At 37.1% G+C, this 13,197-nt stretch overlaps 1 protein-coding gene across 2 annotated transcripts; it reads right to left on the bottom strand.

The window, feature by feature from the left end:
• Positions 1 to 684: 684 nt before the first annotated feature.
• Positions 685 to 11,557, bottom strand: LOC118827364. 2 transcript variants are annotated; one of them, XM_036598696.1, is made up of 5 exons: positions 11,353 to 11,557; positions 9,267 to 9,357; positions 8,758 to 9,126; positions 2,347 to 2,727; positions 685 to 1,388 (listed from the first exon to the last, which is right to left on the bottom strand). In XM_036598696.1, exons 2-5 carry the CDS (start codon positions 9,334 to 9,336, stop codon positions 1,372 to 1,374), a joined length of 837 nt encoding a protein of 278 aa, XP_036454589.1. In that variant the 5' UTR covers positions 9,337 to 9,357; positions 11,353 to 11,557; the 3' UTR covers positions 685 to 1,371. The 2 variants fall into 2 exon arrangements, with proteins under 2 accessions (XP_036454589.1, XP_036454590.1); XM_036598697.1 differs by lacking the exon at positions 9,267 to 9,357.
• Between the last annotated feature and the right edge of the window lie 1,640 nt (positions 11,558 to 13,197).

Here is a 13,197-nt window from a genome sequence, read left to right as displayed (position 1 = left end):
AAAATAATCAATTAGATCCTCAACAGATCTGATTTAATGAGTTTGTGCAGGAACTCCAGTGGCCTGACTTCGGCCCCACTGAACATCTTTGGGATGAACTGGACTGTCGATTCCAAACCAGGCCTCCTCGACCAACATCAGTGCCTGACCTCACAAATGCTCTTTTGACCGAAATGGGCACAAATTCCTACACATTCCGACACATTCAAACATCATGTGGAAAGCCTTCCTAGAAGAGCGGAGGCTGTTATGGCTGCAAAGGGGGGTGGTGGGGGGATTCCATATTAAACCCCAAGATTTTGGAATTGGATGTCAAACAAGCTTATTTAGCTGTAATGTCAGGAGTCCACATATTTTTGGCCATATAGTGTGTAAACAGTGTGTAAACATTTTTTCGTGGCAGTGTATCGTGTGATGCTCTAGTTAGGTTGTAAGCTTGCTGGTAACTTGCTATTGTAGTCATGCAACCATGGCAGGATAACATTTCTTTTTGGATGTAATGGATGAAAAGATATTACATAATAACACAACATGCATGGAGTAACCAGTTTAGATTTGAATGTCTAAATTTACTAGCTTGTAAAATTAAACAAAGTTGAAATATTAAATAGATAAAAAATAAAATACAAATAATTTGACTTTACATTAAGCTGTATTAGAAACATGTAGTGCATTGTTGACATGGCTTCAGGCTTAAAGCGGTGAGAGGGGAGCATGGATAGGGGAGAGGGGCATGGAGAGAGATAATCATACAATTTGATAACGTGATTTACAGCATGGTCAGAACATTTTTCATTTTCCAAAAAAAAACCCATAAAATAAATAAATAAAAAGATGCTACACAACTCCACAGTTAATAAACTGACATTGTAGTGCTGCACAGATCTCATGTAATGTACTCTGAGCTAAAAACCATGTGTTAAAGTGTATTAATTTATACACTGAAAAGGCATTCCTTTCTCCATTATTTCTTATGTAACTGTCTACTTGTGCAGTCATACAGCGAGAGATAATTGTTAGCTCAGGTGCCACGTCAAGTTATTGCAGGCTTTGACATTTTGGCTTCGGGCCACCACATGATGACATGAGTATCTACAGAAGGTTCAGGTCAGTTTCATTTAATGAAATGACCCAAATTGTGCAAAATATTTTACATTATTAGACAACCTGAGTTTTTTAGTGACAAACTGCAATGTTAGCACTTTGCATTAAAGATCATTGCGTAAATGTAAATATTAAAAACAGAAGGTAGAAGAAAGTATAAAAATTAAGGCAATTTTGCTGAAGAATTCGCCAGCCTATAAACCTTTCACTCAAGGCGGTTACTAACATTAGTAGATTATTTTGAAGTGGGAGTAGTTTTGCAGGCATTCATATAGATTCCATCTCTGTTAAAAAAAGAAGAGATCAACACATAAATCACTTTAAGCGTTCATGCTTACAGAGGCATGTTTATCAAATTTCATTTATAAAGAAAAAAGGAATGAAACTTGTCAGTCAGTTATATGAGGAAAGTTATGGTAGACATTGTCAGTGTTATCAGAACTCAGAAAAGACTAGGCATCCCAATTGGAAAAAAATTATCCATATATGTATATATATATATACGCATATATATATGATATAATACATATTAAATATATATATATATACGCAATATTGTATGTGATAAATACATTTGAAATATGTATTTGTATGAATGTATGAAAATTATTTTTTCCAAAAAATGTATTTGTCTTTTTTGGTACTATATTTTTCAATTGTTTGTTGTTTTTACAAAAGGTTACATAACTAAATATATATGAACTGAATGAATGTTACAGACTTTGCATTAACCATGGATGTATGCAGTAAGACAATGTTCACACAAAATGTATTTCAAATAAACAATATATCAAATCATAACTGCATTTTCACAGTGTATCAATACCTACAACACTTGCTTTTGCAATGTTAAATGTAAATTTGCTAACTTAAAATGGAATTCAAATTCATTTGAAAAGTTGTTTCAAACAGTGCATCACGTATTTTGGCTATTTTCATACATTTTCCAAATGTATATTTGGTTAATATGGCAATATATTCTTTATGTAAAGGTTCTATATATTTTATAAAGGTTCTTCACACTTCACACAAAAAAAGTTCTTTAAAGATTCATGCATTGAAGTGTTCTTTAGTAAACCCGAAAGAGTTCTTTTATAGATGTGCCCCAAAAAACCTTTTGGAACTTTTAAGAATGTTCCAGTGAAAAAGAGCTTCTTCCCTATAATAACTGAGCTGTATTTGAACATTTTCATAATTCACTGACTGCGTAAAGGATCAAATGATATGTGTCTAGTTCCTCACCTCTCCTGCAGCAGTGTGCCAAGACAAAGAGGTTGACAATAAGAACAATTCCCAGTACGGCCCCCAGCCCTCCAAGCATGGCTAGATACATGTCATCTTGACACACACACGTAGATTGCGTAGATTCCTGGTGACTGTTGTATATTGACTGTGCTTCTGGCCCATTCTCTCCATCTATCTGGCAGGTATAGTTGGTATTGGGGGACACAGGAAGAGAATATGACGCCAGGAAGCCAGTCTGGAAAAATAACTGGGAGGTGGTGATGTTTTCCGGCTGGGTCCAGTTTACAGTTGGTAGAGGCTCTCCAGAAACTTCACATGTAACCCAGTGCTCCCCCGTCACAGTGGTCTGAATATAAATACGCCGCAATTTCTGGGGCTCTGTGTGAGATGGACAGATTTTTATTAGTTGTGTATTTAAAAAAACAGAAATGCAAATAAAACCAGAAAATAGTGATTTATAAATGTTCTGTTTATAATTTTTTGATTCATTAATTACAAAAGAACAACAATTGTGAATATATATTCATTCTGAAATTCTGAGAAAGTTGGGACAGGGGCAATTTAAGACTGGTCAGAGAGTAAACTGGCCTTCCTGCAGTCCAGACCTATCTCCCTTTGAAAATGTGTGCAAAATACAACAATAGTTTGTTTACATGCAGCCTGACAATCCATTAATAATCTGAGTATCAGCTCAATCGGAATAGAATACATCCTTATATATATGATACGATTGGATCCGATTACTTGTAGTGTGCATGTAAACGGAGATTTTCATCAGATTGTTGAGTAGAGTGTGCATGTAAACTCCTCAGTCGTAGGCCCAATCGCATTGCTAATTTTACTCCTACATCTTCTTTTCGAGTGTCAGGGGGCAGTGGTTAAAATCTTCCTGAAATGGGTCCCTCAAATAAAAAAGAACATCACTTCATTAACAGGCTACTACCGATGCTCTGTAGGCATCCCTGCCAGTCTGTGTTTTTTAAAAATGTATGTATGTGTTTTGGAATAGGTTATGTAACATCAACACATACAGTATATTTTGTATTTGTATTTGCATATATTTACAATAAGCAAAAAAAGTTCATACACTGAAGAAAAGGTTAAATCATGTAAATTACTAAATAATTAACAACTATCATAACTGTAAGGTAAGTTATCAAATATGATAACATGTTTTTGTACTGTTTTCACTTGATACTGGTCCAACATAATTTATTTTATTTATTTATTTTACATAATCACTGCTTTCTCTTTTCATAAACATTTCACTTACAGCTTTTTGGAATTTGGTTTGTATTTGGGTGGGATTAGTTTACGGGTAGGTGCGCTTATCTAATTATTCAATGAGTATCTCTGACTATTTTTTGTCCCATCCATGTGAAAAGCTTCTGTAAAGACTACATGTAGGAAAGGACTTTACACGCATTTACTTGTAAATCAAGTCAAAAAATTCTGGATTATCTCAAGTGCACAATGCTGATTAACATCCAGTCGATGTTCAAAAGGACTTGATAGGGAGCTCCGCTTCTGCCAGTTTAACTAAGCTCAATGCACCAATGTTCAGTAGGACACGCTGGACTTAAACAGCAGACGAAGTTTATGCTTCAAACTTTAAGACTTAAAAATGGTTCGGACCCAAATACAGACAGAAAATTTTTTTATCCGAGCCTGACCTGATCTGAACAACATCATCATGTTTTGAGTCCGAAACTGACCCAAGTACAACAAAAATTCTTTCTGAAACTGAGCTGAACTGGCTCATCTTTACCTAATTCATGTGTTTTTTTCCAATGCACGTGCGCCATCATTCAGCATTACCATGGCAACAGCCCCCGAACAGAAGTTAAAGCCTGTAAACGCTGGAAAAGCAACACATCACACTTTTTTACCATCGTCTTGCTCTAATAATGAACAGCTTAGAGCTGATCAGAGTTAATGACCTTCATAGCAAAGGTTCATTCTGCTCCTTAGTTTGTTTGCTGATGACACACCTGATTCATATTCCATATGAATATGCTTTAAAAGGCTGGTCCTGCAGCACATCAAAGCCAGCACATCAAAGCCAGCCTCCCATCTCACAACAGTTCGCCTACAGGGTAAAGAGGTCCACAGAGAGACAGCATCGCCATCACTCTACACACAGCACTGACCAACCTTGAACACCAGGGGAGCTATGAGAGGATGCTTTTCATAGACTTTAGCTCTGTCTTTAATACACTCATCCTGGGCAGACTGGTCACTAAACTCACTGACATAGGACTTTCCCAGCCCATCAGCAACTGGATCAAAGACTTCCTTTCCAACCGCACCTAGACTGTTAGACTTGGCCCCCACCTCTCCACCACCATCACGCTCAGGACTAGTGTGCCACAGAGCTGTGTGTTCAGCCCTCTTCTCAACGGCCTCTACACTAATGACTGTGCCCTCACTCATCCAACCAGCACTATAATCAAATTCACAGACAACACAACCGTGATTGGACGTATCTCTGGAGGAGACGAGATGCCTACAGAGATGAAGTACAAGGACTGGCTCTGTGGTGTTCAGAGAACAATCTCACCCTGAACTCCTCCAAAACTAAAGAACTCATCATAGACCTCAGAAAGAACTTCACAAAACCAGACCCATTATACATCATTGGGGACTGTGTGGAAAGAGTACATGATTTCAGGTACCTGGGCGCACACAGTGCTGAAGATCTCTCCTAGACCACCAACACTATGGCATTTATTGAAAAAGCACAGCAGTGACTCTACTTTCTAAGAATCCTCAGAAAAAACAACCTGCAAGATAAGCTTCTGGTGTCTTACTACCGCTGCTCCATTGAAAGCGCGCTTACATATGGCATCTCCACATGGTACACCAGCAGCTCAGCAGCGGACAGGAGAGTCCTTCAGAGAGTCATCATCACAGCCCAGAGGATCATAAGGTGCTCACTGCCCTCCTTTATTCCTAGTTTAATCTTTTATTGTTTAGGATTGCTACCCAGTTTCGTTGTACCATGTGCAATGACAGTAAAGAATCTTGAATCTTGAATCATTCATGTGACATTACTGAGTAGGATGTGCGCATGTGGGTCATTTCAGGACGCCGGTTTGTTCAGATTTGAGTCACTTACCTAAACGAGTGTGAACCATTGTCTCAGAGAGATCAGATTGGAGGAAAAATCAGATTTGAGCGATGAGGCTTGTAATGTGAACTTAGCCTAAGTCTGCGTATGGAACATGTTACACAGAATGTATTACACATATAATATTAAAAACGCTTTTGGCCACACAAATCAAACATTCTTTTAGCTGTACTACAGCATTTCATCGTCAACTGATTTACTGTTTATGTCCTGTTTCCTGGGTGTAGTGGACCTCAGCACTTAATGGGTGACTCCACCATGCCAGTTAAAAAAAAAATATGCTAGGTAGAATTTTTATAATTTTATAATTCAGGTTAGTTTAAAAATTAGGCTTTACAGTTGATTGTGTATTTCCTGTAGTTTCAAAAATCTGAAAAAATGATTTATTATATGTTAAAATGTAAATTATTAAAATGAATAATACAAAATTTAATAATAATAAAATTGTTAAAATTATAATAGTACTACTAATACTACAACCTTAAAATGGTTCTTCAATGTTATCTAGTAAAGATAATAGTTATATATAGAACCGTGAACACTCAATGAACCCCTTGATTCCATCATTTATTTTTTTGCATGGTTAAATGGTCCTGACAGGAGTGTGCTATATTACTACTACTAAAAATTATATAAAATATTTTATATATATAAATATAAAAATATTGTTATACTAATAATAGACAGTAATATATGCATACGTTTTTCTGTCACATTATTAATACAGAAGTCCCGTGGAGGTCCTGACCTAACAGAGTATGCAAAGAAACATATGGAATACAGACTATAAGTGTTAAGTGCATCTCTAGCTGATAAAATGAACAACGAGTGTAGAAACAAGGTGGTTTTAATGTTATGGCTGAGGTGGTTTTAATGTTATGGCTGATTGGTGTACATCGTTTATCAAGACTCAAAGAACCAAAATGTATCAGAATTTGAATAGGCAGTTGACCTGTTAGCCTACACTTCATCAGTTAGTTCCTACATTAGATGAGAGCTAGTTTAGGTATTTTAGAATTGGACAAATCACACAACTGTGTTCACACATATGAATTGAGGTTTATCTTAAGCAGATATCAATGTCTAAGAAACATACTGGAGTAAGGCCAGAAAAAGGGGTGGCGATGTAGTCAGATTATGGGTTGCGATGTAGTCAGAGTTGTGTTGTACTGGAATAAGTGTAATGGCGTTACTTAAACAGCATACAAAAAGGTAACTGCTACAGTTACAGGTTTGGCATCAAACTCTTTTATTCTTCTGTTTTCAACATGAAATTCAGTTTACCCAGCAGTGTAACATCATTTACATAATTATCTTCATGTTAATGCTGAAGTGCACCTACAGTAACGTAAGCTAACTGTAAAGCGTAGGATTAAATGAAACATTTGTAGAACTGAAAGGCCAAAACGAAGTCCAGATCGGTGAAGTTTCATTTTCGCCCACATGATTTCTTTCTTCAGTAGTTTCTGAAGGATGGGTGCAAAAACATTAGCATGTGTAACTTAACATCACTTCCCTGGTAGTCAAAGAAAACATTTAAAAGTTTCTCTTGGCTTCTGGTGGTCTCCAATAGTCAGTAATGGTATTTGTGTTTTCTTGATGGGTTGATTTCACACTGTAAAGGATTCTAATGGTTTAACAGGTGCTCTGAGACTGGTTCCAGATGCATTTGATGGTTTCCTAATGGGATCTAAAGGGGTCCTACAGGAAATTAGTGGTCACTAATGGTAACTATGAAGCCAGTTCCAATTAGAAAGCAAAACCATCAGGTTTTAATCCTAATTGTCTAATGGCCACTTAGTTTTGTGTGAAATGCTTTTTAAAACTGGTCGGACATGCCGATTTTGGTGGACTGCCACTGAGAGCTAAAGGACCGTCAACAAAAGGCATCTCTTGGGCTGAATCTCAAATGTCTCCCTACTCCCTAAGCAGTGCACTATATGGTCATGAAACAATGGCTTTTACTCGCAATTAGTTTATTAGTCTAGAGAAAGCCATGTACATTCAACGACTCCTTATAGAACATCTACAGGAGGAATTGGGTGTAGACACCATAGTTTCATGGCTTCTCAGTGTACTTTGTTTGTGATCTGTCGCCTTTGCACTGCTCAGCGAGTATGCCGCTCTGAACTCACACAACTTTCACTATAAAACACTGTCATCTTTATGTTTGAGATATTTCTATACATTGCTCCACTAAGTTCTTCTCTAAGCTAAATGTGAGTTCAGTGACTGTGTGAAATAGCTGTTTATTCCTCTACCTTCTCTACTGTGGTTCTACATTACATACTTATTATAAAAATACCAGATTTTTTTTTGTAGTTTTTTTTTTTTTACACAGGGCACTCTTCAAATAGAGGCATAAAGCACAGACAGTTACGCCACCTATATTGAATGCTTTCACAAAACAGTGCAGTTTTCCTGTTTGGCTTGTGTTAAAGGAGAATTTGCTTGATTTTTCAAATTTCTGCAGAAGTACATCATTAAGATGGAAATCAAATAATTTAGCCTGGTTTGATATGAAATGATCCATTCAAGATAAACTTTCCGATTCAGAATGGTTCACAGCGGAGGTGATAGGAATCAGACGTCTGAAGAATTTGATGTCTTTAAAAGCTACATCACAGAAAGTTTATTCATAAATTGTTATGAATACGCTGCCTGATGCTGGAGACACATTTTTTTATAATAGTTTTGAGATACCTTTTTTAAAAACTCATTTATGGTGGAGAGAAACATGCAGGTTATTGTAGGGCAAAAGTGTGTCAGAAGAAAAGTTATTTTTTCCAGATTTAACACTACTTTACCATCATCAACAATACACAGAAAAACTCAGGAGTAGGTTCACTGGTGGTTTTGGATAGTAAATAAAATGTCTATATTTGTGTTGTAGACATGACTCCTGGTTCCCATCACCACCACCGTAAAAATATCTGAGTTGGTAAGTTCCTCTACAATTAAGTATTTCACATCAAACCACTCTGAATCAATGTGTTCACATCTCAACCACTGAATTATGCAGAAATCACTGGAATTTTTGACTTTGAAAAGACAAATAATCTTAAAGTAATGGAAAGTAATCAGATCGCATTACTTGCTTGCAATACTTACTGAATTAGAATAATCCATTGGATTACATAATGTTACATTTATCTATTAACAGGTTATCACTAATCTGTATTGCAATACATTTTAAATAAAGTAACCATTTGAAGCCTGAGAGTCGTGTAATGGGGAAGATGCACGGCAGCATCTTTAAAAAAAAAAAATCACCTCACCTTTCACTTTCAGAATAATTCCATTTGATGTAAACCAGTTCACTTTTTCTTCCAGTTCGATGCGACAGAAGTACACTCCAACATCACTGTGTGTGACATTACTTATCCGCAGTGCTATGTTTCGTTCTGTAAGATTTTCCCCAAAAGAATAGCGGCCAGTTGATTCTGTGCAGTTCCCGGACAAGTCAGCGTTCCTTCCGCATCGATAGAGGAGAGGGCCACTGTAAGCCTGGTCCTTCCACCAAATGACATTTGCACTATTAATTGGTTGATCTGGAGTAACCTTAAAATTGCAAGGAATTGTGACATTTTTCCTCAAGCTGCCGGTGACGGAAGCTGGGTTATCCATTTGTATTGCATCATTGACACCTAAAAAGGAGGGAAACAAATGTAAATGGAGACGTTTATGCTGTCTCCAAATCTGCTATTGCGCTTGAATAAATACTCATTGTGAGGAATTCTACTAGTACTTTTCTAGCACTTACTGATAACACTGCTAAATAACTTACCAACCAAACAATAAATGATGAAAAACAGAACACATGTAAATATCATCTTGGAATGATGAAGCGTCTTCATCGCAATGAACCTGCACAAAGACTGTGGAAAGCAAAAGTCAGATCAGACCACCGATATGCACAGGCAGGGCTTCCTGTTTCTCCCCTGGTGGGTCAAGCGAAACCTATTCATGTAGCAACTTGCTCAAAATCAGGCTAAAACTTAAATATGAAAGAGTATACTCTAGAATATGAATAGCTACTTACTTGTAACTGAAAAATCATACTTTACACACATGAGCTTTACTCTTTTTGACAATGAGCCACACGTTTGTGTAAAAGACTGCATAACAGCATACTAGTAAGGGCAAAATGGCTGAAAGGAGTATAAAATGAAAGCCTGGACCCACTTGAAGATAATGAGCTGGAAAAAGGAAAGTCTTTAAGGGACCATCACAGAAAGAGTTTGTTAACTCGCTTAACCATGAATTTAGCTAAAACACCAGTTTGTGAACTTGGTTAACCATGGATCTAGCTAAAACACTATCCTGGATAACCTACAATTCAACTAATATGTCATTCTGATTGTTAAGTTTGCAGTGATGTTAAGGGATATGTGAGGTATGGCCCAGTGTGAAATTGTTGTGACAAATACTGATACTGACTTTAATGGGCTAAAAATTCTGAAATACCAATAATGTTAGCTGAAATAGTATGCAAAAGTTTGGGAGCCCCTACATTGTAAAAAATGATTAAATGTTTTAAACTTAAGATGGTTGCCTTAAATCTTTGGGTTCAAAGAGCTTCTAATCATAAGTTAAAAGAACAACAACATTCTGTTCCATTTTACATTCTGTTCACTCATCACTCAAAGTTCTGACTTAAAATGTATTTGAATCCATTTATTTTAATCCATTCATGGCGAAAGAGAACATGAAGGGTGTTGTAAGGCAAAACAATCCCCAAGGAAATCTTATTTTTTTCAGATTTAGTATTCTACCATTATCAGCTTTATATTTAAAAAGTCAGAAGACGTGTGCAGCTTTACTTGTGGTCTGGGGTAGTAAATGAAATTGTTATATTTGTGTTGTAGACATGGCAACCCCTACGAGAGCATTTTAGGGCCACTGTAAATAAAAAAAAAAAATAGTTGACTTCGAGTCAAACTCTATATTTCATTGAAAATAGTACAAAGACAGCAACTCACAGCAACAACTTACTTGGTTGAAACTAAGAAATTTTATTGTTTCTTGAAAAATATATGCCCATTTTAAATTTGATGCCAACAACAGGTTCCAGAAAAGTTGGGATGGGGCAACAAAAGGCTAGTAAAGTTGTGTAATGTTAAAAAAAACACCTGTAGGTTAATTGGCAACAGGTCAATAACATGATTGGGTATAAAAAAAAACATCCCAGAGAGGCTGAGTCTTTCAGAAGTAAAGATGAGGAGGGGTTCACCACTCTGTGAAAGACTGCACGATCAAATAGTGCTCATAATATTACAACTTTATTCTTGAAATATTACGAATTTATTCTCGAAGTCTACTATTTTTATTAAAAGTGGCCCTTAAATGCTGTCGTAGCACTGTTCCTGTTTTTATTGTTATTCTACTTAAAAAAACATGGTGTTTATTTTTTCATTTTGCAAAAGAATTAAAATGCCTGCTAAAAATATTTATTTTGTTAAGGTTTATGATACAATTTTGGGATAGCAATAATTTAAAACAAGTGTGCTAGTTTTCTATATCAGTTGCCCCATTTAGCTTAGCCTACCATGGCAGACAGCAGCTTAAGGGTATGATGATACATGGTGCGACCACATCACTCCAGCACCAGTTTCGCGTAACAGCACAACCTTGAGTAAATTATTGTCATCATACCACAGTTTTATCACTGATAGGCCTATTTATTATTAGATTAACAGACAAATAGTGCCAAAAATGTATTAACATGAAAGCATATTTACTATTATTTGGTAAATAATTAAAACCCCTAATTACACACAGATCTATTTCTGTGCACCGAGGAAGTACATTTGTTTTAAAAAAAAATCTGTAATATTGATTAAAATGGAACTTGAGTGAAATAGGCTACTCACCCATATCAAGTTAACCAGCGGCACTGAGACCGAGACCTAGCATAGCCTCTTTCTCCTCTGTATTTTCTTCTTCTGAACCAGCAGAGCAGTTTTTGGACAGCCTACAGTCGAGTGGTTTTGCCGTACAGTCCTCTGCTCCTAATAAGACGCTGGCAGCTCTGGGCTGCTGTGGAATGCGCTGTGATGTTACTGCAGCCCGAGACTCGGTAACTCCCTCAAAAAACTGCTTCCTGCCTTCAGCACGGAGTTTAACCCTCTGTAGACCAGCCTGCAGATCCTCTCAGTCCTCACTGGGCACTGAGGGTAGCAGACAGCTGAGCAGGAGAGACTGATCTCTCTCTTACAGCAACCAGCATAGGAACTGAAGTCTGTTATACCACTTTTTTCTTAGGTGCTCTTTTTTCTTTTGGGGGATTATTTTGGTTTAATTTGTACTGGAAAAGAATAAGAACCCAGACCCAGTTCACCTTAAAGGAAAATTAGGAGGGATATAGAACAGACCAGCGGGACCACATTGAACACATTTCTGATTTTTTTTATTTTAATTCTACCTCCTAGTGTCAAAGTTCTGTAATGTTACATATATATTACATACATTTGCATTGTATTTGCATACATTGCATTTATGGTAAATATATGCTGTGTTTAAAAATAAATTTCTTTGAGGTTTTTTTTTTTGGCTTATAATACAGATTTGCCTTTTTATTTGCATTCCCACAACACTGCTAGTTAAGCCTAACAACAATTGTTTTTCAGATTTGTTTTACAATACATAAATGTGTAAAATGTACAAAATAAATAAGACTACCTCATATTGGAGGTATTCACAACAAGCAACTGTAGCTGCAGAAAACTTGAAATAGACTCATGTAGTGAATTTTAGAGAACGCATTCATAGTGCAAAAAATGTCCAGAATTAAGTAATTGGTGAGAAACGCTGAAGAGACATAAAACCTTTGCATTATCATGTTCAAACCATCATTATTAGTCTTTTTATCTAGTAATCTGGCCTGAGCCAAATGGTAATGCTTGAAACAATTCCTTTCCTCAATAAAGCAGATTCACAGAGGGTGCGGTAGTTGCACTGACTTTGCAGACTTTGCAGCTGCCACACTCGTCACATTTCAGAGGTCAGTGTGCAACCTGGTCAGTGCATCATCTGGAACTCCAACATGAATTCCCCTGGGTGGTGGTGGAGGTGTTGGGTTTCAAACCTTCGTTATCAGTGCTTACATCTGGTTAGCAGTTTCTGCAGTTCAGCCTAAGCTGAATGGTAATGTTTGAAACAATGCCTTTCCTCCATGTAGCAAAGATGCACATCACATTTCTCACAGAGGGCATTGGTTGCACTGACTTCACAACACCCATACTTGTCACATTTCACAGGCCAGTGTGCAACCTGATTGATGCGACCATCATCTGGAACTCCAGCACGAACTCTCTTAGGTTGTGGTGGTGCTGGAGGTATGGTGTTAAGGGATGGGCGACCTCTTTATGACTGCACAAGAATCAGGCTAGTGGCAACCACTGCTTCCTTTGTTTCAGTGGCTTTTGGATACCAAGTAGTCCACAGTAATGGCGGTAGATCAACCATGCATTACAAGGCCTAACGTGATGGTTTGTCAGAACAGGTAGAGGGACCGCCTCCATGACCTCATGTGGTACTTGTACCTTGCGACATATGCATCAAAGAGGTCTATTCTGAACAGAACCATTTCTGGTGTTATGAATTTTCTGAAGTACTCCAGTGGAGTATGAAGTACAGTATGGAGTCTTTCTGTCTGGAGATGTGACTCTGTCCTTTGAATGTGCATTCGGCGATTTCAAAAGGTTTCTTTCTCCAAG

The sequence above is a fragment of the Colossoma macropomum genome, unplaced genomic scaffold (genome assembly GCF_904425465.1).
Source record: "Colossoma macropomum unplaced genomic scaffold, Colossoma_macropomum, whole genome shotgun sequence".
In the NCBI taxonomy this organism is placed as follows: Eukaryota; Metazoa; Chordata; class Actinopteri; order Characiformes; family Serrasalmidae; genus Colossoma; species Colossoma macropomum.
This window is presented reverse-complemented; position numbering and strand designations above follow the sequence as displayed.

Coding starts and splice junctions, on each gene's coding strand:
- LOC118827364 (XM_036598696.1), bottom strand. CDS start 9,336: ATGAAGACGCTTCATCATTCCAAGATGATATTTACATGTGTTCTGTTT. Junction 9,127..9,266: donor CATCATTTATTGTTTGGTTG/GTAAGTTATTTA, acceptor CCTCCTTTTTAG/GTGTCAATGATGCAATACAA. Junction 2,728..8,757: donor AATTATTCTGAAAGTGAAAG/GTGAGGTGATTT, acceptor CATCTCACACAG/AGCCCCAGAAATTGCGGCGT.